The sequence below is a fragment of the Mesoplodon bidens genome, assembly GCF_964165515.1.
Source record: "Mesoplodon bidens genome assembly, chromosome: 11".
In the NCBI taxonomy this organism is placed as follows: Eukaryota; Metazoa; Chordata; class Mammalia; order Artiodactyla; family Ziphiidae; genus Mesoplodon; species Mesoplodon bidens.
In genome coordinates, this window is record NC_138167.1 from 17504153 (window position 1) to 17530664 (window position 26512).

At 36.6% G+C, this 26512-nt stretch overlaps 1 protein-coding gene across 1 annotated transcript in view; it reads left to right on the forward strand.

Moving 5' to 3' along the window:
* The window catches only part of ETNK1 (ethanolamine kinase 1), a 77450-nt gene extending 54102 nt beyond the window's left edge, over window positions 1-23348 (forward strand). The window contains exons 7-8 of the mRNA XM_081249200.1: window positions 20109-20182; window positions 20513-23348. Coding sequence (XP_081105326.1) covers window positions 20109-20182; window positions 20513-20585 — 147 coding nt within the window. The 3' untranslated portion in view covers window positions 20586-23348. The remainder of the gene's footprint in view (window positions 1-20108; window positions 20183-20512) is intronic.
* Window positions 23349-26512: the final 3164 nt, after the last annotated feature.

The window sequence follows — 26512 nt, forward strand, 5'->3', positions numbered from 1 at the left end:
TTAAGAGCAGCATTCCCCCAGAGCCATATAGAATACATCTTAAGTAAGAGGGTGTGCTGAAATGTGACTTCTTTACCTGCTGTTTAGATGTCTATTTTGAGTAGAACTGTTGGTTAAATTAATGGCATGCTCTCCAGTTGGTCCTAGGATGCCTGCTGTTTCTATTTATTCTATTTATTCTATTTAAGCATGGTCTTAAAGTAGAGAATATAGGGTGTTCTTAACAATGACATAATTGCTAAATCCAGTTAAAACTCTTCAGTCTTTATCTTACTTGATCTGTCCATAGCATTTGACATTATTTTCCATTGATTCCAATTTTTCCTTTCATTAATTTTTGTGGTCCCATTCTTCTTTGGTTTTCCTCTTTTGTGCCCTCCTGCTTGTCTCCTTCTCTGGCTCCTCTTTCTTCTTACTCTTCCTCCAACCCTCTTACATGCTAGTGTTTCCTTGTGTTTAGATTTTGGGCCTCCCTCCTTTCATTTTATGTACTTTATTTTTTTTTGGCCGTGCCACACGGCTTGTGGGATCTTAGTTCCCTGACCAGGGATTGAACCCAGACCCTCAGCAATGAGAGCATGGAGTCCTAACCACTGGACTGCTGGGGAGTTCCCCACTTTATATACTTTTATTGGGTGATCTAGTCCCATGGCTTTTATTGCCCTTTCTGTTAATGATCCCACTGACAGGCTTCAGATCAGTACTGACTGTATGTATCCAGGGTCCCATTAGTATTTGACCACAAGGTGTCCAAACTTGAATTTTATTTTCTGCATCCTATCCTCTGTCCCATTCTTTATTCTTTATTGTACTATCTTGACTTAATTAAAATGCTGTCCATTCTGTTGCTGTATTCTGAAACCAGGAAAGAAGGAATTTTTTTTCATGTGTTCCTCTTCTTCTCACATTTTTTCTATTTTCAGGTTCTATTCTAAAATTCTGTCAGTTCCAACCCTTTCTCCTTAATTGCATGACCTTTGATTAAGGCCTTTATCTCTCACCTATGTTAGTCTTTACTGGTCTCTTTACCTCCAGGTTTTTTCTGTCTGTAATTCACACTGTATATTTTATTTTATTTTTTTATTTTATTTTTTTTAATTTTTATTTTATTTTTCATTTTTATTTTTTTTATTAAATCAGTTATACATATACATATGTTCCCATATCCCCTCCCTTTTGCGTTTCCCTCCCACCCTCCCTATCCCACCCCTCCAGGCGGTCACAAAGCACCGAGCTGATCTCCCTGTGCTATGCGGCTGCTTCCCACTAGCTAGCTACCTTACGTTTGGTAGTGTATATATGTCCATGCCGCTCTTTCACTTTGTCACAGCTTACCCTTCCCCCTCCCCATATCCTCAAGTCCATTCTTTAGTAAGTCTGTGTCTTTATTCCTGTCTTACCCCTATGTTCTTCATGACATTTTTTTCTTAAATTCCATATATATGTGTCAGCATACAGTATTTGTCTTTCTCTTTCTGACTTACTTCACTCTGTATGACAGACTCTAGGTCCATCCACCTCATTACAAATAGCTCAATTTCGTTTCTTTTTATGGCTGAGTAATATTCCATTGTATATATGTGCCACATCTTCTTTACCCATTCATCCGATGATGGACACTTAGGTTGTTTCCATCTCCGGGCTACTGTAAATAGGGCTGCTATGAACATTTTGGTACATGTCTCTTTTTGAATTATGGTTTTCTCAGGGTATATGCCCAGTAGTGGGATTGCTGGGTCATATGGTAGTTCTATTTGTAGTTTTTTAAGGAACCTCCATACCGTTCTCCATAGTGGCTGTACCAATTCACATTCCCACCAGCAGTGCAAGAGTGTTCCCTTTTTTCCACACCCTCTCCAGCATTTATTGTTTCTAGATTTTTTGATGATGGCCATTCTGACTGGTGTGAGATGATATCTCATTGTAGTTTTGATTTGCATTTCTCTAATGAGTAAAGATGTTGAGCATCCTTTCATGTGTTTGTTGGCAGTCTGTATATCTTCTGTGGAGAAATGTCTTTTTAGGTCTCCTGCCCATTTTTGGATTGGGTTGTTTGTTTTTTTGTTATTGAGCTGCCTGAGTTGCTTATAAATTTTGGAGATTAATCCTTTGTCAGTTGCTTCATTTGCAAATATTTTCTCCCATTCTGAGGGTTGTCTTTTGGTCTTGTTTATGGTTTCCTTTGCTGTGCAAAAGCTTTTCAGTTTCATTAGGTCCCATGTGTTTATTTTTGTCTTTATTTCCATTTCTCTAGGAGGTGGGTCAAAAAGGATCTTGCTGTGATTTATGTCATAGAGTGTTCTGCCTATGTTTTCCTCTAAGAGTTTGATAGTGTCTGGCCTTACATTTAGGTCTTTAATCCATTTTGAGCTTATTTTTGTGTATGGTGTTAGGGAGTGATCTAATCTCATACTTTTACATGTCCCTATCCAGTTTTCCCAGCACCACTTATTGAAGAGACTGTCCTTTCTCCACTGTACCTTCCTGCCTCCTTTATCAAAGATAAGGTGACCATATGTCCGTGGGTTTATCTCTGGGCTTTCTATCCTGTTCCATTGATCTATCTTTCTGTTTTTGTGCCAGTACCATACTGTCTTGATTACTGTAGCTTTGTAGTATAGTCTGAAGTCAGGGAGCCTGATTCCTCCAGCTCCATTTTTCGTTCTCAAGATTGCTTTGGCTATTCGGGGTCTTTTGTGTTTCCATACAAATTGTGAAATTTTTTGTTCTAGTTCTGTGAAAAATGCCAGTGGTAGTTTGATAGGGATTGCATTGAATCTGTAGATTGCTTTGGGTAGTAGAGTCATTTTCACAATGTTGATTCTTCCAATCCAAGAACATGGTACATCTCTCCATCTATTTGTATCATCTTTAATTTCTTTCATCAGTGTCTTATAATTTTCTGCATACAGGTCTTTTGTCTCCTTAGGTAGGTTTATTCCTAGATATTTTATTCTTTTTGTTGCAATGGTAAATGGGAGTGTTTCCTTGATTTCACTTTCAGATTTTTCATCATTAGTATATAGGAATGCGAGAGATTTCTGTGCATTAATTTTGTGTCCTGCAACTTTACCAGATTCATTGATTAGCTCTAGTAGTTTTCTGGTAGCATCTTTAGGATTCTCTATGTATAGTATCATGTCATCTGCAAACAGTGACAGCTTTACTTCTTCTTTTCCGATTTGGATTCCTTTTATTTCCTTTTCTTCTCTGATTGCTGTGGCTAAAACTTCCAAAACTATGTTGAGTAAGAGTGATGATAGTGGGCAACCTTGTCTTGTTCCTGATCTTAGTGGAAATGGTTTCAGTTTTTCACCATTGAGGACAATGCTGGCTGTGGGTTTGTCATATATGGCCTTTATTATGTTGAGAAAAGTTCCCTCTATGCCTACTTTCTGCAGGGTTTTTATCATAAATGGGTGTTGAATTTTGTCGAAAGCTTTCTCTGCATCTATTGAGATGATCATATGGTTTTTCTCCTTCAATTTGTTAATGTGGTGTATCACGTTGATTGATTTGCGTATATTGAAGAATCCTTGCATTCCTGGAATAAACCCCACTTGATCATGGTGTATGATCCTTTTAATGTGCTGTTGGATTCTGTTTGCTAGTATTTTGTTGAGGATTTTTGCATCTATGTTCATCAGTGATATTGGCCTGTAGTTTTCTTTCTTTGTGACATCCTTGTCTGGTTTTGGTATCAAGGTGATGGTGGTCTCGTAGAATGAGTTTGGGAGTGTTCCCCCCTCTGCTATATTTTGGAAGAGTTTGAGAAGGATAGGTGTTAGCTCTTCTCTGAATGCTTGATAGAATTCACCTGTGAAGCCATCTGGTCCTGGGCTTTTGTTTGTTGGAAGATTTTTTATCACAGTTTCAATTTCAGTGCTTGTGATTGGTCTGTTCATATTTTCTATTTCTTCCTGATTCAGTCTTGGCAGGTTGTGCATTTCTAAGAATTGGTCCATTTCTTCCAGGTTGTCCATTTTATTGGCATAGAGTTGCTTGTAGTAATCTCTCATGATCTTTTGTATTTCTGCAGTGTCAGTTGTTACTTCTCCTTTTTCATTTCTAATTCTATTGATTTGAGTCTTCTCCCTTCTTTTCTTGATGAGTCTGGCTAATGGTTTATCAATTTTGTTTATCTTCTCAAAGAACCAGCTTTTAGTTTTATTGATCTTTGCTATCGTTTCCTTCATTTCTTTTTCATTTATTTCTGATCTGATTTTTATGATTTCTTTCCTTCTGCTAACTTTGGGATGTTTTTGTTCTTCTTTCTCTAATTGCTTTAGGTGCAAGGTTAGGTTGTTTATTCGTGATGTTTCCTGTTACTTAAGGTGGGAATGTATTGCTATAAACTTCCCTCTTAGAACTGCTTTTGCTGCGTCCCATAGGTTTTGGGTCGTCGTGTCTCCATTGTCATTTGTTTCTAGGTATTTTTTAATTTCCTCTTTGATTTCTTCAGTGATCACTTCGTTATTAAGTAGTGTATTGTTTAGCCTCCATGTGTTTGTATTTTTTACAGCTCTTTTCCTGTAATTGATATCTAGTCTCATAGCATTGTGGTTAGAAAAGATACTTGATACAATTTAAATTTTCTTAAATTTACCAAGGCTTGATTTGTGACCCAAGATATGATCTATCCTGGAGAATGTTCCATGAGCACTTGAGAAAAATGTGTATTCTGTTGTTTTTGGATGGAATGTCCTATAAATATCAATTAAGTCCATCTTGTTTAATGTATCATTTAAAGCTTGTGTTTCCTTATTTATTTTCATTTTGGATGATCTGTCCATTGGTGAAAGTGGGGTGTTAAAGTCCCCTACTATGATTGTGTTACTGTCGATTTCTCCTTTTATGGCTGTTAGTATTTGCCTTATGTATTGAGGTGCTCCTATGTTGGGTGCATAAATATTTACAATTGTTATATCTTCTTCTTGGATTGATCCCTTGATCATTATGTAGTGTCCTTCTTTGTCTCTTCTAGTAGTCTTTATTTTAAAGTCTATTTTGTCTGATATGAGAATTGCTACTCCAGCTTTCTTTTGGTTTCCATTTGCATGGAATATCTTTTTCCATCCCCTTACTTTCAGTCTGTATGTGTCTCTAGGTCTGAAGTGGGTCTCTTGTAGACAGCAGATATATGGGTCTTGTTTTTGTATCCATTCAGCCAATCTGTGTCTTTTGGTGGGAGCATTTAGTCCATTTACATTTAAGGTAATTATCCATATGTATGTTCCTATTCCCATTTTCTTAATTGTTTTGGGTTCGTTATTGTAGGTCTTTTCCTTCTGTTGTGTTTCTTGCCTAGAGAAGTTCCTTTAGCATTTGTTGTAAAGCTGGTTTGGTGGTGCTGAACTCTCTCAGCTTTTGCTTGTCTGTAAACGTTTTAATTTCTCCATCAAATCTGAAAATGAGATCCTTGCTGGGTAGAGTAATCTTGGTTGCAGGTTTTTCTCCTTCATCACTTTAATTATGTCCTGCCACTCCCTTCTGGCTTGTAGAGTTTCTGCTGAGGGATCAGCTGTTATCCTGATGGGGATTCCCTTGTGTGTTATTTGTTGTTTTTGCCTTGCTGCTTTTAATATGATTTCTTTGTGTTTAATTTTTGACAGTTTGATTAATATGTGTCTTGGCGTATTTCTCCTTGGATTTATTCTGTATGGGACTCTCTGTGCCTCCTGGACTTGATTCACTATTTCCTTTCCCATATTAGGGAAGTTTTCAACTATAATCTCTTCAAATATTTTCTCAGTCCCTTTCTTTTTCTCTTCTTCTTCTGGAACCCCTATAATTCGAATGTTGGTGCGTTTAATGTTGTCCCAGAGGTCTCTGAGACTGTCCCCTGTTCTTTTCATTCTTTTTTCTTTATTTTGCTCTGCAGCAGTTATTTCCACTATTTTATCTTCCACCTCACTTATCCGTTCTTCTGCCTCAGTTATTCTGCTATTGATCCCATCTAGAGTATTTTTCATTTCATTTATTGTGTTTTTAATCGATGCTTGATTCATCTTTAGTTCTTCTAGGTCCTTGTTAACTGTTTCTTGCATTTTGTCTATTCTATTTCCAAGATTTTGGATCTGGGAAATAGAATCTTGGATCATCTTTACCATCATTATTCTGAATTCTTTTTCAGGTAGACTGCCTATTACCTCTTCATTTGTTAGGTCTGGTGGGTTTTTATCTTGCTCCTTCTCCTGCTGTGTGTTTTTCTGTCTTCTCATTTTGCTTATGTTACTGTGTTTGGGGTCTCCTTTTTGCAGGCTGCAGGTTCGTAGTTCCCGTTGTTTTTGGTGTCTGTCCCCAGTGGCTAAGGTTGGTTTAGTGGGTTGTGTAGGCTTCCTGGTGGAGGGGACTAGTGCCTGTGTTCTGGTGGATGAGGCTGGATCTTGTCTTTCTGGTGGGCAGGTCCACGTCTGGTGGTGTGTTTTGGGGTGTCTGCGGACTTTTTATGATTTTAGGCCACCTCTCTGCTAATGGGTGGCGTTGTGTTCTTGTCTTGCTAGTTGTTTGGCATAGGGTGTCCAGCACTGTAGCTTGCTGGTCGTTGAGTGAAGCTGGGTGCTGGTGTTGAGATGGAGATCTCTGGAAGATTTTCGCCGTTTGATATTATGTGGAGCTGGGAGGTCTCTTGTGGACCAGTGTCCTGAAGTTGGCTCTCCCACCTCAGAGGCACAGCACTGACTCCTGGCTCCTCAATTTGGGATGATTTGTTGTCTATTCATGTATTCCACAGATGCAGGGTACATCAAGTTGATTGTGGAGCTTTAATCCGCTGCTTCTGAGGCTGCTGGGAGAGGTTTCCCTTTCTCTTCTTTGTTCTCACAGCTCCTGGGTCTCAGCTTTGGATTTGGCCCCGCCTCTGCGTGTAGGTCGCCGGAGGGCGTCTGTTCTTCGCTCAGACAGGACAGGGCTAAAGGAGCAGCCTCTTCGGGGACTCTGGCTCACTCAGGCCGGGCGGGAGGGAGGGGCACGGAGTGCGGGGTGAGCCTGCAGCGGCAGAGGTCGGCGTGACGTTGCACCAGCCCGAGGCGCGCCGTGCGTTCTCCCAGGGAAGCCGCCCCTGGATCCCGGGACCCCGGCAGTGGCGGGCTGCACAGGCTCCCGGAAGGGCGGTGTGGACAGTGACCTGCGCTCGCACACAGGCCTCCCGGCGGCGGCAGCAGCAGCAGCCCCAGCGTCCCACGCCCGTCACTGGGCTCCGCGCTTTCAGTCGTGACTCGCGCCCGTCTGTGGAGCCCCTTTAAGCAGCGCTCTTAATCCCCTCTCCTCACGCACCAGGAAACAAAGAGGGAAGAAAAAGTCTCTTGCCTCTTCGGCAGCTCCAGAGTTTTCCCGGACTCCTTCCCGGCTAGCTGTGGCACACCAGCCCCCTTCAGGCTGAGTTCTCGCCGCCAGCCGCAGTCCTCTCCCTGCGCTCCGACTGAAGCCCGAGCCTCAGCTTCCAGCGCCGCCTGCCCCGGCGGGCGAGCAGACAAGCCTCTCGGGCTGGTGAGTGCCGCTCGGCACCGCTCCTCTGTGCGGGAGTCTCTCCGCTTTGCCCTACCCAGGTATGTGGGGAGTTTCTTGCCTTTTGGGAGGTCTGGGGTCTTCTGCCAGCATTCAGTAGGTGTTCTGTAGGAGTTGTTCCACGTGTAGCTGTATTTCTGGTGTATCCGTGGGGAGGAAGGTGATCTCCGCGTCTTACTCTTCCGCCACCTTACCCGGAAGTCCCACAGTGTATATTTTAAAAGTGCTCTTTCTAATAACTAGAATCTAATTTATGAATCTGATTATGTCACTTTCCTACTTTATGACTCCCCATGACTTACAGAATGAAATCCAAATGATAGCATCTACAAATTGTCTTATTTCCCACTAAATTTCTCACCTCCCACCTCCTCTCTGGCAGAGTCATCTTGTTTTCTAAACAGTCCAGGGTGTTCTAAGCCTGTATGCTTTTGTATACATTATTCCTTTCTACCTAGAATGCCCTTTTCCCGGTATTCTCTGGCAAGTTCCTCTTGTTCCTTATGGATGTGTCTTAAATACTGTTTCCTCCTCTTTCCTTGATCACTTGTCATGAAGAAGACAGCACATACATACATTATAAAGCTGTTTTGATAAGGGAGGAAAAGAGGTTTGAATAAGATCAAGGTGTAGCTGTTCTAAATAAATAAATGTTTGGTAAATGTTTATTGTTTGGTAAATAAATGTTTGGTAATGTTCTAAATAAATAAATGTTCAGTAAATGGTATGATCAGACTTCTCAATATTAAAAGATTTCACTTCTAATTAATTGTTTACTATAATTAATTAATGTTGAGGAGATGACAAACAAAAGTAGGTATTTGCATTACAAAACCAAATAGGGAATACAGGGGTTTTTTAAGCTTTGAGGAGCTTTTAGACACATTGTTGGCAGACTTCAGATTCTTTCTAAGTAAAATATTAAAGTTATATTGAGGTTTTCAGGAAACAGTTTGAGGATTCATTTTAGTTATTTGTTCACCATATAAAGCTTTTAATTTTTCTTTGCAACAGATGTGGGTAGCCTAAGAATTAAAATACCCTTTGATAGAGAGACTTACATATCCATAACTTCCAAATCTGAGAGAAGTAGTATTAGTAAATCATAGAATCACAGATTATTATATTATTTGTACTTAAATATTCTCTCTTTGCCATTTTTGGGAATGCAAAATGACAAATGGGCTATTTCCTCACTTCCCCTTTTATCCGTTTATGAGTCTAATATTACATATAAATTTTTAATTTTTCACCCTATAAAAGGTGTTACCTACCAAAAAAGTGAAGTTTTATGTATAATGCTTCTCTAGTTTAGAATCATTTAATTATTTTCCATTACTATATGAATAAAAATTGAGAAATAAATTTGCCAGCACTGCTTAAAATGGTGAGGAGAGCTGTTTTGATGTTATTTTTAGGTGTAGAATGTCCCCTGATTTTAGTCTTTTCTACTACCGAACCCACCTAATAGGAAGAGATTATGATGCCATTTGCAGATGATTTTTATATCATTAGAATATGCTGAGGTGATTAAGACTAGTGGTTCTCAAACTTTTTGGTGTCAGTACCTTACTTTACGCTTCAAAAACTTATTTGAAGACCTCTACGAGATTTTGTTTATATGGTTTAATTATCAGTATTTACCATCTTGGAAATTAAAACAAATTCAAAATATTTATTAAATACCTGTTTTTTTAAAAAGCTCATGTTAACATAAACAGCATTTTAAAAATGAAAAATAGCTATTTTCCAAATCAAAAAACACTTCAGTGCGAGGATGACATGATTTTATACTTTTGCAAACCTCTGTAATGTCTGGCATAACAAAAGCTGTATTCTCATATTTGCTCCTGCATTTCATCTCTTACAATGTATTGTTTTGGTTGAAGTATATAAAGATAGTCCTGTTTCACACACATAGGGTTGTTGGAAGGGAGGAGTGTTTTGCCTTTTCAGAGAATTGTGGATATTCTTTTTTGATGCTTCACCAAAACTCAGCAAGTGATAGTTTCTTAAAGGTTAATTGTAATGTTCAATCTGAACACATAAGTTAACTTTTGTATTCTATTACATTAAACTCCATTAGTTTATCTTGCACTTTGAATGGTTCTTTTACCAATGCGTGATTTTGTAATTTGAATGTCATTCATTAGTTATTTGGAAAATATGGATTTATTGAGCTTTATAGATCTTCTAAAAGTTGATACATCTCATTATGTGATATTTAAAAAATCACATTTATTGATATCACCACCAGTATCAGAAAAGTTTTAGGTACTTTATTGAGAAGCTGATAAGCTCACAGAGTTGAATACAGATTTTCCAAAGTTCTAATTTTAGGTTGAATAGTCAAAGTCTGTCATTGGCAACAAATACTGTCAGTTATTCTCATTGAAATGACAAGTTCTCTCTTTTATATTTGAGAAGTGTCTGCCAAATACCCAAGTCTAATAACTCTAGTTCATATGTCAGTTGTTTTTCAAGTAAAAATGATGTTCCATTAAAAATGTGCAAGTTTAGGTCACAACTCAGTCATATGTGGTTTTCCTTGAGACAGGCTTCATGCTTTGGGTATGCATCAGACATGCTTTATGTGTACTTCCTATATCAGCCCACAGAATATCATGTACTCAAGGGTGGAGATTTAATAAAATTAATAGTTAAAGGACTTTAACTATTAAAGGACATTCTTTAGTGAGGCTGGATTTGTACTGTGAGTGTGTGGTGGTGGTGAAGAATAAGACTACTATACTAATTCAATTTGGTACCACTGCCTTGACTTATGTTAAGGTACCAGGAGCTTCACCCAGTATTGCTTTTTCATCATTGCAAATGTAAACATAGTCAAAAAGACAAGTGACGTATTAGTATTATTATGAAAATAGTTTTGGGCCTCAGAGTCTTCCATGGATTCACGGACCACTTTGAGAACCACTGATTTAGACTTTCAAAAGAAGGAAGGCATCTCATAAATCACTTTTCAATACGTGAGACACTTCCTTAGACAGAAAAAAAGCCATTAAAAAAAACCTTCATCATTTTTGTCATTCTGGTTTCATATAATTATAATAATTAACGTTTTATTGAATGTTTGTTGTATGCCAGCTGCTCCGATGTGGTTTTTTTTCCACACACCAATCAGTTCTTTAGTTCTTAGCAGGCAGTGATTGGGTGTCTTACAAATTTAACTCAGGTCTGACACTGTCTACCTGGAGATAGTGTCAGATTCCATAGGTTAAAGGTTCAGTCCCACAAGACTGCCCCCTCGCCCCTTTAGATGCCACTCTCAAGTCCACTGGCTTTAAATGGGAGGCTTCCACAACTCCCTCCTTGGGGCCTATTAATTTGCTAGAGTGGCTCACAGAACTCAAAGGAATGTTTACATTTGTTTACCAGTTTATCATAAAGGATATTATAAGGATACAGAAGAACAGTTGGATGAAAAGGTACAGTACAGTGAGGTCTGGAAGTGTCCTGGGTGTGGGAACTTACGTTCCTGTGTAGTTTCGGGTGTACCACCCTCCCAGCATGTGCGTAGGTTCTGGTTCACGAAATATGGAAGCTCTCCAAACCCCTTCCTTTTAGGTTTTAGTGGATGCTTCATTACCAAAGCAAGGTTGATTAAATCATTGGCCATCTCAGTTTTCAGTCCCTCTTCCCTCCCTGGAAGTCTGGAGGTGGTGGGGCGGAAAGTTCCAACCTTCTAATCACGTGGTTACTTCCCCTGACAACCAGCCCTCAAGCTTAGGGACTTTCCAAAAGACACCTCATTAACATGTGGTTGAAAGGGGCTTGTTAAGAATAACAAAGACATTCCTTTCACATTTATGGCTGTGGAACTATTTCAGGAACCAATGACAAAAGACCAAATGTTATAATAAAAGATGCTCCCAGTTGCTCTATGCTTAGGAAAGTCCAAGGAGCTATGAGCCAGGAACAGTGAATGAAGATCAAATGTCTGTATCTTATTATAAATTATAATATCTCACTTGCATTTTACAGATGAGGGAACAAACGTACAGAGGGGTTAATTAAGTTGCTTACAACCACACACCTAGTAATTTTTTTCTAGTTATAGTATTTCTAGTTAGAACAGAGTATTTCTTGGGAAGTGAAGTCTTAGTGTTATCAGAAACTTTTTTTTTTTTAGATTATCAAATATTTAACTCTGTATAATGCAGTGTTGTGTAGTCCCAGCCTAGAAAAGCTAAGGAGTACAATGCAATGGTAAAACTTAGTAGAATCTGACCACTATAGAAAGATACGAAAATTAAAGCTGGATATATATAGTAAGGTATGAGGTATAAGGTATTTTCCAGTAGGGAAAAATATAGATCAGTCCATTTTCAAGATATGAGAACAGATGGTCTAAATATTTGGATGTGGATTATAGCTAATCAAAAAATGCATAGGTAGAGATAAATGTAAGCTAAATATCTATCTATGTAAATGTTAAAAAAGTACACATGCAACTATTTTATTTTTGCTTGTATGTACAATATAATTTATACCAATATTCTGTTTAATGCTTTCAAAGAGAAAGCCAATTGGAAGGCTCATAAATATGTAGCAGAAAAAACTGAAACAGAACAAAATAGGTTTTCTAATAAGATGTAATAAGTAGGGATATAAAAAGAATGATGACTAAAAAAGTAAAATACCAAGTGCTTTAAAAATCTGTCATTAAACAAGATAAACTGAAGACAGTAAAGTAGACAGAAACTAATGGGAAAAAGCAAGCTGGAGATAAGTATTCTTAAGTCATCAGAATGAAAGGAATGCCTCTGAACCACAAAAGGCATAAAAACTAGGAGCCAGCATATGCTTGGCAATCTTTTCTGTGTAGCTTTACTGAACTGACCAAAACACTGCCCGTTTTTTTTTTTATTGTACATAATTTTTTATTGAATGAAAGATTTTAAAAATTTTGTAGTGCTTTACAATTTCCAGAAGTTTCATACACGTGACTTCATATAACCCCATGATAACCATTTTTTCCCCCACCCCTATATTGCCCACCCCCACAAGTGGTAACCACTAGTTTGTTCTTTTTATCTGTGAGTCTGCTTTTTTAAAAAATTTAATTTATTATTTTATACAGCAGGTTCTTGTTAGTTATCCATTTTATACACATCAGTATATACACGTCAATCCCAATTGCCCAATTCATCACACCACCATCCCCTCTCCCCATGCTGCTTTCCCCGCTTGCTATCCATACGTTTGTTCTCTACATCTGTGTCTCAGCTTCTGCCCTGCAAACCGGTTCATCTGTACCATTTTTCTAGGTTCCACATATATGCATTAATATACGATATTTGTTTTTCTCTTTCTGACTTACTTCACTCTGTATGACAGTCTCTAGATCCATCCACGTCTTAACAAATGACTCAGTTTCGTTCCTCTTTATGGCTGAGTAATATTCCATTGTATATATGTACCACAACTTCTTTATCCATTCATCTGTCAGTGGGCATTTAGGTTGCTTCCCTGACCTGGCTATTGTAAATAATGCTGCAATGAACATTGGGGTGCATATGTCTTTTTGAATTGTGGTTTTCTCTGGGTACATGCCCAGTAATGGGATTGCTGGATCATATGGTAATTCTATTTTTAGCTTTTTAAGGAACCTCCATACTGTTCTCCATAGTGGCTGTATCAATTTACATTCCCACCAACAGTGCAAGAGGGTTCCCTTTTCTCCACACCCTCTCCAGCATTTGTTGCTTGTAGATTTTCTGAAAATGCCCGTTCTAACTGGTGTGAGGTGATACCTCACTGTAGTTTTGATTTGCATTTCTCTAATAATTAGTGATGTTGAGCAGCTTTTCATGTGCTTCTTGGCCATCTGTATATCTTCTTTGGAGAAATGTCTATTTAGGCCTTCTGCCCATTTTTGGATTGGGTTGTTTGTTTCTTTAATATTGAGCTGAATGAGCTATTTATATATTTTGGAGCTTAATCCTTTGTCCGTTGATTCATTTGCAAATATTTTCTCCCATTCTGCAGGTTGTCTTTTGGTCTTATTTATGGTTTCCTTTGGTGTGCAAAAGCTTTGAAGTTTCATTACGTCCCATTTGTTTATTTTTGTTTTTATTTCCATTACTCTAGGAGGTGGATCAAAAAAGATCTTGCTGTGATTTATGTCAAACAGTGTTCTTCCTATGTTTTCCTCTAAGAGTTTTATAGTCTCCGGTCTTACATTTAGGTCTCTAATCTATTTTGAGTTTATTTTTGTGTATGGTGTCAGGGAGTGTTTAATTTCATTCTTTTACATGTAGGGGTCCAGTTTTCCCAGCACCACTTATTGAAGAGACTGTCTTTTCTCCGTCGTATATCCTTGCCTCCTTTGTCGTAGATTAGTTGACCATAGGTGCGTGGGTTTATCTCTGGACTTTCTATCTTGTTCCATTGATATGTGTTTCTGTTTTTATGCCAGTACCATATTGCCTTGATTACTGTAACTTTGTAGTATAGTCTGAAGTCGGGGAGTCTGATTCATCCAGCTCCATTGTTTTCCCTCAAGACTGCTCTGGCTATTTGGGGTCCTTTGTGTCTCCATACAAATTTAAAGATGCTTTGTTCTAGTTCCATAAAAAATGCCATTGGTAATTTGATAGGGATTGCATTGAATCTGTTGATTGCTTTGGGTAGTATAGTCATTTTCACAATATTGATTCTTCCAGTCCAAGAACATGGTATATTTCTCCATCTGTTGGTATCATCTTTAATTTCTTTCATCAGTGTCTTATAGTTTTCCGCATACAGGTCTTTTGTCTCCCTAGGTAGGTTTATTCCTAGGTATTTTATTCTTTTCGTTGCAGTGGTAAATGGGAGTGTTTCCTTAATTTCTCTTTCAGATTTTTCATCATTAGTGTATAGGAATGCAAGAGATTTCTGTGCATTAATTTTGTATCCTGCAGCTTTACCAAATTCATTGATTAGCTCTAGTAGTTTTCTGGTGGCATTTTTAGGATTCTCTATGTATAGTATCATGTCATCTGCAAACAGTGACAATTTTACTTCTTCTTTTCCAATTTGTATCCCTTTTATTTCTTTTTCTTCTCTGATTGCCGTTGCTAGGACTTCCAAAACTATGTTGAATAATAGTGGCGAGAGTGGACATCCTTGTCTTGTTCCTGATCTTAGAGAAAACGCTTTCAGTTTTTCACCGTTGAGAATGATGTTTGCTGTGGGTTTGTCGTATATGGCCTTTATTATGTTGAGGTAGGTTCCCTCTGTGCCCACTTTCTGGTGAGTTTTTATCATTAATGGGTGTTGAATTATGTCAGAAGCTTTTTCTGCATTTATTGAGATGATCATTTGGTTTTTAATCTTCAATTTGTAAATATGCTGTATCACATCGATTGATTTGCGTATATTGAAGAATCCTTGCATCCCTGGGATAAATCCCACTTGATCATGGTGTATGATTCTTTTAATGTGTTGTTGGATTCTGTTTGCTAGTTTTTTGCTGAGGATTTTTGCATCTATATTCATCAGTGATATTGGTCTGTAATTTTCTTTTTTTTGTAGTATCTTTGTCTGGTTTTGGTATCAGGGTGATGGTGGTCTCATAGAATAAGTTTGGGAGTGTTACTCCCTCTGCAATTTTTTGGAAGAGTTTGAGAAGGATGGGTGTAGCTCTTCTTTAAATGTTTGATAGAATTCACCTGTGAAGCCATCTGGTCCTGGACTTTTGTTTGTTGGAAGATTTTTAATCATAGTTTCAATTTCATTACTTGTGATTGGTCTGTTCATATTTTCTGTTTCTTCCTGGTTCAATCTTGGAAGGTTATACCTTTCTAAGAATTTGTCCATTTCTTCCAGGTTGTCCATTTTATTGGCATAGAGGTGCTTGTAATACTCTCTTAGGATGCTTTGTATTTCTGCAGTGTCTGTTGTAACTTCTTTTTCATTTCTAATTTTATTTTATTTTATTTTTTATTATTATTATGTTTACATCTTTATTGGAGTATAATTGCTTTACAGTGGTGTGTTAGTTTCTGCTTTATAACAAAGTGAATCAGTTATACATATATTCCCATATCTCTTCCCTCTTGCGTCTCCCTCCCTCCCACCCTCCCTATCCCACCCCTCTAGGTGGTCACAAAGCACTGAGCTGATCTCCCTGTGCTATGCAGCTGCTTCCCACTAGCTAGCTATTTTACATTTGGTAGTGTATATATGTCCATGCCACTCTCTCACTTTGTCACAGCTTACCCTTCCCCTCCCCATATCCTCAAGTTCATTCTCTAGTAGGTCTGTGTCTTTATTCCTGTCTCACCCCTAGGTTCTTCATGACATTTTTTTTCTTAAATTCCATATATATGCGTTAGCATACAGTATTTGTTTTTCTCTTTCTGACTTACTTCACTCTGTATGACAGACTCTAGGTCCATCCACCTCATTACAAATAGCTCAATTTCATATTTTTTTATGGCTGAGTAATATTCCATTGTATATATGTGCCACATCTTCTTTATCCGTTCATCTGATGATGGACACTTAGGTTGTTTCCATCTCCTGCCTATTGTAAATAGAGCTGCAATTAACATTTTGATACATGACTCTTTTTGAATTATGGTTTTCTCAGGGTATATGCCCAGTAGTGGGATTGCTGGGTCATATGGTAGTTCTATTTGCAGTTTTTTAAGGAACCTCCATACTGTTCTCCATAGTGGCTGTATCAATTCACATTCTCACCAGCAGTTCAAGAGTGTTCCCTTTTCTCCACACCCTCTCCAGCATTTATTGTTTCTAGATTTTTTGATGATGGCCATTCTGATTGGTGTGAGATGATATCTCATTGTAGTTTTGATTTGCATTTCTCTAATGATTAATGATGTTGAGCATTCTTTTATGTGTTTGTTGGCAGTCTGTATCATTTCTAATTTTATTGATTTGAGTCCTCTCCCTCTTTTTCTTGATGAGTCTGGCTACTGGTTTATCAATTTTGCTTATCTTCTCAAAGAACCAGCTTTTAGTTTTATTGATCTTTGCTATTGTTTTCTTTGTTTGTATTTCATTTATTTCTGCTCTGATCTTTATGTTTTCTTTCCTTCTGCTAACTTTGGGTTTATTTTGTTCTTCTTTCTCTAGTTCCTTTAGGTGTAAGGTTAGATTGTTTACTTGAGGTTTTTCTTGTTTCTTGAGGTAGGCTTGTATAGCTATAAACTTCCCTCTTAGAACTGCTGTTGTTGCATCCCATAGGTTTTGGATCGTCGTGGTTTCATTGTCATTTGTCTCTAGGTATTTTTTGATTTCCTCTTTGATTTCTTCAGTGATCTCTTGGTTATTTAGTACCGTATTGTTTAGCCTCCATGTGTTTGTGTTTTTTACATTTTTTTCCCGTAATTCATTTCTAATATCATAGCCTTATGGTCAGAAAAGATGCTTGAGATGATTTCAGTTTTCTTAAATTTACTGAGGCTTGATTTGTGACCGAAGCTGTGATCTATCCTGGAGAGTGTTGTGTGCGCACTGGAGAAGAAAGTGTAATCTGCTGTTTTTGTATGGAATGTCCTATAAATATCAATTAAATGTATCTGGTCTATTGTGTCATTTAAAGCTTCTGTTTCCTTATTTATTTTCATTTTGGATGATGTGTCCATTGGTGTAAGTGAGGTGTTAAAGTCCTCCACTATTATTGTGTTACTGTCGATTTCCTCTTTTAGAGCTGTTAGCAGTTGCCTTATGTATTGAGGTGCTCCTACTTTGGGTGCATGTATATTTATAATTGTTATATCTTCTTCTTGGATTGATCCCTTGATCATTATGTGGTGTCCTTCCTTGTCTCCTGTAACATTCTTTATTTTAACGTCTATTTTATCTGATGTGAGTATTGCTATTGCTACTCCAGCTTTCTTTTGATTTCCATTTGCATGGAATATCTTTTTCCATCCCCTCACTTTCAGTCTGAGTGTGTCCCTAGATCTGAAGTGGGTCTCTTGTAGACAGCATATGTATGGGTCTTGTTTTTGTATTCATTCAGCAAAACTCTGTCTTTTGGTTGGAGCATTTAATCCATTTATGTTTAAGGTAATTATTGATATGTATGTTCCTATGCCCATTTTCTTAATTGTTTTGGGTTTGTTTTTGTAGATCCTTTTCTTCTCTTGTGTTTCCCACTTAGAGAAGTTCCTTTAGCATTTGCTGTAGAGCTGGTTTGGTGGTGCTGAATTCTCTTAGCTTTTGCTTGTCTGTAAAGCTTTTGATTTCTACAGCGAATCTGAATGAGATCCTTGCCAGGTAGAGTAATCTTGGTTGTAGGCTCTTCCCTTTTATCCCTTTAAGTATATCATGCCACTCCCTTCTGGCTTGTAGAGTTTCTGCTGAGAAATCAGCTGTTAACCTTATGGGAGTTCCCTTGTATGTTATTTGTCATTTTTCCCTTGCTGCTTTCAATAATTTTCTTTGTCTTTAATTTTTGCCAATTTGATTACTATGTGTCTTGGTGTGTTTCTCCTTGGGTTTATCCTGTATGCGACTCTCTGCACTTCCTGGACTTGGATGGCTATTTCCTTTCCCATGTTAGGGAAGTTTTCGACTATAACCTCTCGAAATATTTTCTCTGGTCCTGTCTCTCTCTCTTCTCCTTCTGGGACCCCTATAATGTGAATGTTGTTGTGTGTAATGTTGTCCCAGAGATCTCTTAGGCTTTCTTCCTTTCTTTTCATTCTTTTTTCTTTCTTCTGTTCCACAGCAGTGAATTCCAGCATTCTGTCTTCCAGGTCACTTATCCGTTCTTCTGCCTCAGTTATTCTGCTATTGATTCCTTCCAGTGTAGTTTTCATTTCAGTTATTGTATTGTTCGTCTCTGTTTGTTTGTTCTTTAATTCTTCTCGGTCTTTGTTAAACATTTCTTGCATCTTCTCAATCTTTGCCTCCATTCTTTTTCTGAGGTCCTGGATCATCTTCACTATCATTATTCTGAATTCTTTTTCTGAAAGGTTGCCTATCTCCACTTCATTTAGTTGTTTTTCTGGAGTTTTATCTTGTTCCTTCATCTGGTACATAGCCCTGTGCCTTTTCATATTGTCTGTCTTTCTGTGAATGTGGTTTTTGTTCCATAGGCTGCAGGATTGTAGTTCTTCTTTCTTCTGCTGTCTACCGTCTGGTGGATGAGGCTATCTAAGAGGCTTGTGTAAGTCTGATTGGAGGTACTGGTGGCGGGTAGAGCTGACTATTGCTCTGGTAGGCAGAGCTCAGTAAAACTTTAATCTGCTTGACTGCTGATGGGTGGGGCTGAGTTCCCTCCCTGTTGGTTGTTTGGCCTGAGGCAACGCAACACTGGAGCCTACCTGGGCTCTTTGGTGGGGCTTATGACAGACTCTGGGAGGGCTCACGCCAAGAAGTTCTTCCAGAACTTCTGCTGTCATTGTCCCCGTCCCCACAGTGAAACAGAGCCACCCCCCGCCTCTGCAGGAGACCCTCCAACACTAGCAGGTAGGTCTGGTTCAGTCTCCTATGGGGTCACTGCTCCTTCCCCTGGGTCGTGATGCACACACTACGTTGTGTGTGCCCTCCAAGAGTGGAGTCTCTGTTTCCCCCGGTCCTGTGGAAGTTCTGCAGTCAAATCCCTCTAGCCCTCAAAGTCTGATTCTCTAGGAATTCCTCCTCCCATTGCCGGACCCCCAGGTTGGGAAGCCTGACGTGGGGCTCAGATCCTTCACGCCAGTGGGTGGACTTCTGTGGTATAAGTGTTCTCCAGTCTGTGAGTCACCCACGCAGCAGTTATGGGATTTGATTTTACTGTGATTGTGCCCCTCCTATTGTCTCATTGTGGCTTCTCCTTTGTCTTTGGATATGGGGTATCTTTTTTGGTGAGTTCCAGTTTCTTCCTGTCAATGATTGTCCAGCAGCTAGTTGTGATTCTGGTGTTCTCACAAGAGGGAGTGAGAACATGTCATTCTACTGCGCCATCTTGGTTCCTCCCTCAGAATCTTAAAATATCGTGTTTAAAGGAAAATAGATTGTAAAGCACACATACAAAATTATTGTGTAGCTCCTAATTATCCAGTCATCTGTTTACTCTTTAAGTCCTCAGACTCATTTTTCTCCAACATAAGTCAAGTTGTGTAACTTTATATCATCATTGATTGCGCAGAATTGTTGGGTCAATAAAAATTGATTTCAGAAATTTGTCACCCCCTGAACATCTTCAGGTTTCAGTATACGTTTTATTTTTGAGATTTAAATTTTCCTTTTTGTATATATTTTAAGAAACAAAATCCTTTGATAATGTATTTTATAGGAAATCCTGTTAGCAATTATGACCCATTAAAAACACTTAACTAACAACATGTATCAGTGCTGATGCTGAACTCTGCCCACACAAAGCAGGGTACGGGAACTGGGCTCTGTTTCTTTTTTAGTGATTATAATTTATTATAACCTCTTTTGTGGACAAAAGTGGTCTGTAGCAATCCAGATAACTGTACACTTCAGTATTACCTGTGTTTTAGATACTTTGTGTTAAAAAAAGCATCAAGAAAGTATTGTTCATGGAGTTGATGAAAAAGGAAAAAACTTACAATTTAATATTTGTTTTACAAAGAAATGCATTATCATAATTCTTGATTTTTCTTCCCTTTTTTTAGGCTTCACATTTCTTTTGGGGATTGTGGGCTTTGATTCAAGCCAAATACTCCACTATTGAGTTTGATTTCCTTGGGTAAGTTTAATTTTACTGTATGCATTACATTTGTCTCTACTCTTTTGGGATTTACATTTAGAATTTATAGGGGACATTGTAGTTATTATTTTTAGTCAAATGTTGCAGAGTTTGCATACATTTAATAATTGGTCTGCAAGGAAATCTGGTATAATCTGTTAAATGATTTCAGTATTAGAAAAGTATCCAGTAGGTGGTGCAATAAACTAAAAATATGTCCCTTGAAAATTTAAAAACTTAAAAAAAATCAGTTTAGAACGGGTGGGTGGAAATAAACGGAGGATTAAGGTTTTTAGCTGTAATTATGTTGTTACTCTGTTTTCTCAATAGGTATGCAATTGTTCGTTTTAACCAATACTTTAAGATGAAGCCTGAGGTTACTGCATTAAAGGTGCCTGAGTAAAGAAGACATTTAATTATTCTTAAGTAGCTGAACAATGCTTGTGGATATTTTAATAAATTCCAAAAAGCCAGTATATGTTAAAATTCTTTTAATTTGGTTATCTTGCTTTACAAATTATGCTTCTAAGCAACCAATTTATTTTTTAAATAGTCTGAATGATGTTAAGAAATACACCTACTGCTCTCAGTATGTGGTGGGTTAGAAGTTTGTTAAATCAGCAAAAAGGTATAAAGATGTCAGTTTAATCCTTTGATAATTTAATCTATGTTATATGTGAATTATTTATTATAAATTTAACATGAATTCTGTGACTGTTTTCATCTGTTTCATCTGTTTGTTGAGTGTAAGCAACAAAAATTTTCCAGAGGAAATTTTTTTTTTAAGTTTTACTTTAATAAGATTAATTTTAGTAAACATTTTAGGTGTTCAGTGTAACCTTTTTATTTTGACACACTGTTAGTTAAATGAATCATTTACTCTTGGAATGCCAGACACTGGTTTAGATAACTTAAGATGTTCATAGAAAAATATCTGTTTAGGAGAGTGAACTACATTCACTGTCTGTGCTAGTGGTACATCTTTCTGGAGTACTGGAAAGCATTTTGGGGGGGGGAACATCTTAGAATTAAATTCCCCTCTTGCTACATAGTCTGGCAGTATAAATATTAATATTTACCATATAATCCTGGAATAGATATATGATGATTTTATGTTACCAAAATCTGTATTAAATAATGTTTTCATATACTATATATGGTCATTTAAGTTACAGTTTGTTTTTAAAATTTTACTATATCAAATTGTTTCTAACCAAAAATTTTGTTTTACTTATTGAGATGTTGTGTATTTTGTTTGTTATTAAATAGTAGCTAGTACAGCAATTGCTAATTTTTGAAACAAAGACAGAATGCTTATCATACTTGGGAACAAGAAAATGTCATTTAGATTAATTCTTTTCTACTTCTTCAGATTCATTCCTTACACTGTGGTTTTAATGTTTTAGTCTGGCTCCATGTCTTTAGAATGATAGCAAATGATTACTTGATAAATGTATCAATAGTTTCAGAGAAATAAGTTGAGGTGGTTAAAAGAATTAAATAAGGAACATTTAGAACATGAATCTTGTACACTTAAAATCTGATATAACAATGTGAATTAAGCAAAAATACTCATGGTAGGAGGGCTTCTGTTTGGTTTGATTTCTTTTGATTTTGTTTGTTTGCTTTTGTCTGTCTGAGAGTGAGAGGACAGCAGTTATTATTTGGAAGGAACTTAGATCTTTGGGATAGATAAGCAAGCATCCGGTTTTGAAGACTGCTGTGTAGAGTTGAGCAGTCATGGTTAACTTTGCTTAGAAAATTAGTCTGACAAGCTTTGCACTTTGGTCACATAAGTGCCCATGTACAAAGTTGGCTTAATGGATCTGCATATTCAGAATATGCAGCTACAGATTAACCTCTGAGAAATCTTCTGGGGAGTCTGATGTATTATTCCAAGTGACTTGTATTCTCAGATAAGTGCTTTAAAATACTTGGATTATCTCAAGATGTTTAAAGCTAATAAAGTAAGTAGAAACACTTACAGGCCATTTAAAATGGTAAATTCTAGTTACATGAATAGAATCTTAGAATCTGTTTTGTGTCTCTATAACATTGTTAGACCAAGATTTGTTTTCTACCTCCCCAATGTTACACATGTTCACTTCTGTTTTTATAAACCGTATTACTGTAGGATCAATAGAATTTTACCTAATTAACTAAATGAAAGGAACCAATTAAACAATGAATAGCTTTTTATATAATGTTAAGAGTGAACTTGAAAAATTGTTTTTGGTGGAATTTCCTCTGGGGCTGGAACATTTTCTTAGAACAATGAAGAATATGTAGTACTCTTGATTTTTTTTGCTTTCCGACTTCTTAAAGGTGCAGATATATCTTGGAGAACTGTGGGAAGAGAGAAGATCATTTTTCTACCTTACTCCACATTCTTCACACTATTTTGAATAGAGATTCACTGAGCCACTGCTGGTAGATTGTGCATAGCTGCTAGCTGTGATACTCTTGTAAGTGGTTCAGAGAGATTCATATAGAAGTGAATGTAGAGGGGAATAAAGGCTCTCACTTTAGCCCTAGGCAATGAATCTTGGGAACAAAATAAGGTATTTAAGATATTTCCCCCACTTCTAGGTTAGATTTTGGGTATTACGATGTTCCCACTTCCTGTACAGGTTTTTGGGATCATGCCTCAGCCTAATAATAGGGTTCAAAATTTGCTTCCCTTTTAATTGATCATTTAAGGGATTCTAAAGGGAAAACATCCCTCTAAAATTTGTCCTGTGGCTTGCTGAGATGTCTTTTGCCTTTTTATGTTAAGCTAAGGAACTTGAATGCCTTACCTAATAACTCAACTGATAGTAAGCTCATTTTGTAAATATGAAAACGGTTGTTAGAGAAGTGGCATTCATGTATACTCACTGTTAGTCAATAGACCATAGTGGCCTGGATGCTTTAGCAAGCAAAATTCCACAATTTGTTTTCCCTTTGTTCCTTACATACTTGTATGATCTTACCTGACCAGTAATACTTGATTTTTTTTCCCTCCTGACCCCATGCTACCACCACCTTCTGGGAATTAAAGAGATGTGGTAGTAAATCATACTGTTCACATGATCATTTGAGATCAATATGAGCACAAAACTCATCAACTAGGTCTGCCTGGAATGTATATAAAACAGTGTAAATAAAAATTTGTAAATTAGTGTGACTTGTATGTTGCATATGAGATTGTGTATTGTTTTGCATTCTTTTCCGTTTTGTAGACATTTTTCTGAAAGGTCATGATCCAGCTCTTTGGTTTTAGACTGGAAATAGCCAACAAATCGGGCTGCACAGTGGGATAACAAGAGGGACTGGAAATAGGGTTTGTCAGTTTTTGTTAATGTCAGTACTTATTTATTTAGCCTCTCAGTGCCTCATATGACTTTTCTTCAATCTTTAGTTGACCACTAGTTTTTGGAGGTTAGATTCCTGCAAGCAGTAAATTAATACATTGTTAGAATTCCATTATTTGAGTCATGATTCTAAGCTAAAGCAAATTAAAAATATAATTTTATGATTGCAGACTGAAGTGTTATCCTTTTCTGTTTTCAAGGCTGTTAACCTTTTTCTACAAAAAAAAAACTTTGAGTTTTTGTATATCTCAGTGTGAATCTTAAGTCCCTCATATACAAGGGAGATGATAAGTAATAGCTCCTAGTTCAGCTTAAGCATGTCTCATTTGGCTTCTCTAAGTATAAAGTTGTTCATTATGGGACTGTAAAACACAGAAAAGGTATGCGTTCTTTTAATGACTGCTAATTCCATTTTTGCTGAACTAAAAATATTTAACTTCATAAATATATTTATTATGAAACCTTCCAGATTTAAAGGAAAAATTCCCCCCAAACACTCTCAATTAAAAGTTAAAAACCTCCACTTTTAAAGTTATATGGATATTTCTTTTTTACATTACACAAAGCTTTCTGTACCATTTTTGAATTCCTTCATAATGTAAATGAGAAGACTATCAGTTTGATTTTCTGCTTTAAATTGCTTTTAATAAGCATTTTATACTGCATTCCAAAGTGATACAGACTTAAGCTTTTAATATTAGTCAGTCATTCACTTGATAGACAAAGTTAACAATGCTTTATGCTAGGAGGAGAGTTTTGTTACTGGCAGCAACTTGCACTACTTTACACAAAAGGCAAATGCTAGTAGTTTTTATGCACAGAGGAAAGTGAATTATAAGTATGTGGTAAAGCAGCTTTATCTTTATTTCAAAATTGATTTGCTCTGAATTTTCTTCATTAGATTTTTAGAATGTCTTTGACTGGAAACTTAGTTACATATTAAGGCAATCTGTTTTGTTTTTGTTTCTTTTTTTAACGAAAGACATTAGTTATATGGAACCACCTTTTTTTTCTGCTACACACCACTTGTGAGATTACAATGTTATGTCTTGGGTTTGATGTCTTCAGACAGAGAAGTGTAACGATTATTTTAAATGAATTTTCCCCCATCTTTGAAGTTTAGTCCGTAAATGTATTGCTATAAAAGAAAATGCTTGAGTTTGCATTACTTGAATACTTGAAAACTGAAATTAATAAGATATATTACACAATGAATTAGACTTTTCTGAACAGTTTTTAACACTAAAATTTTCCTTTCTGGATCATAATTTGAAATGGACAGATTTAAACTATTTGAATAGAAAAAATAATATAGTGCTTATAGAAAATACCCTTTTGACTTTGAGGCATTCAGAATTCAAGTTTTTAGTAGGTTTCTGTCCTGGAATCTGCTTTCTCTTCTCTCCTATACTTAATGCACTTACTATGCAACTGATGTTATCAAACAGCAAGTTAAAATAAAATCTGTGTTCGTTATGCATCCTATGGCTTTCTAGTTACGAAAAAATTGCTCTGTAAAATGCTCTTAATCCCTAAATGTAGGCATATGTTTGTCTATACCTTGCCCATTAATGGTATTAATACCATTAATCATTTTAACAAAACACAAGGTGTTTATACAAATTGAAAACATTACATGTTACATTTGAACTAGTTAGTGAAGAGTAAGAAAAAGGTGGCTGATTTGAATTGTTCCATTAAATTTCAAAAGGAACTTTGAGAGATTAAGACCTGATAGTATCTGTTTAAACTAGCTCCTGTGAACTGGGAAAGACCCCCCAAAAGCAGTGGAGGAAATGAGAGCACTTGATGCGGTTGTGCTGTGCTGCTACTTAAATTATATGGTGACACCCTGTAATTTTTATTGTTCAATAATCTGAAGAAGTTTCCTGTTACTTACATGTACTAAAGTAATTATAAATTGGTAGAATCTGCAAAAAGGAAACTTTTAAACTCTGCTGTATTTAGGAGCCTTTGTATAGCTGGTTGAAGTTTCCATGATTTGAAGTATTTGGATTTTAAAATATACCATTATTTTAAGAAAGAAGACCTGGCATTATTCCATGTTCTTAAATGACAATGTCCTTAATCAGTTTCAGAAGAAAAAAACAAAATGAATAATTGTCATTGCATTAGCTGTATGTTGAATTCGGAAATTGTGGCATAAAGGTTAAATTTTTGTTTCTCAAATGTGAACCATAGTAGTATAATGCTGCTCTGTAAATACTGTAAGTGCTACAAATAGTCTCAGCACTGAAAATGTATTGATACCTCTCAAATGAATGCAACGTTTGATGTAGGTGTTTTGATATGCCTCAGAAAGTATCTGAGTGTCTGGGAACTTGTTAATCTGTTTGGTAATGAAGATACTTCCTGTTTTTTGTTGCTTCTTTTCATGTTTAAAATTTAATTTTTACATTTTTACTACTGTTAATTTAAGTAAAATTTGTTCTCTGGTTAAAATGGGGTTACCAGTGAAGAAAATTAAAAACAGCCTCATTCATGTAACTGCTTAAATAAAAATGCAGTTTTGCTATGTGTTCATAAACTTTTAATGAATCTGTATTTCTGTTTAAATATAAGTGATGTTTAGGCTTTATTTCTGTTTAATAAGGCCTTTTACCATTGATTAAATGAAGGAATGTATCTTTTTGAAGAGATTTATATTCTGTAAATAAAAATTGGTTGTAACAATAAAGTTGAGTTCTAACTGCTTGTATCCATAAATCTGGTTACTTCAACTTATTATTGTGGTTTTCCTATTGTAGAAAAAGCTTTTAAATGTTCGTGTATAACTATTTGTATATTTGAAGTGAGTCTTTAAATTTCTAATCTCTGGTTTTTTAATATAGTGTTTAAAAATTTTGAAAAAAGTTTACTTTTGAAAATTTGGTTGAGATGAGAGTGTAGAATATTGTATAAATTATGAACAAATTTTCTTTACTTAGTTTAAAAATTCATTATTCTAGCCACTATA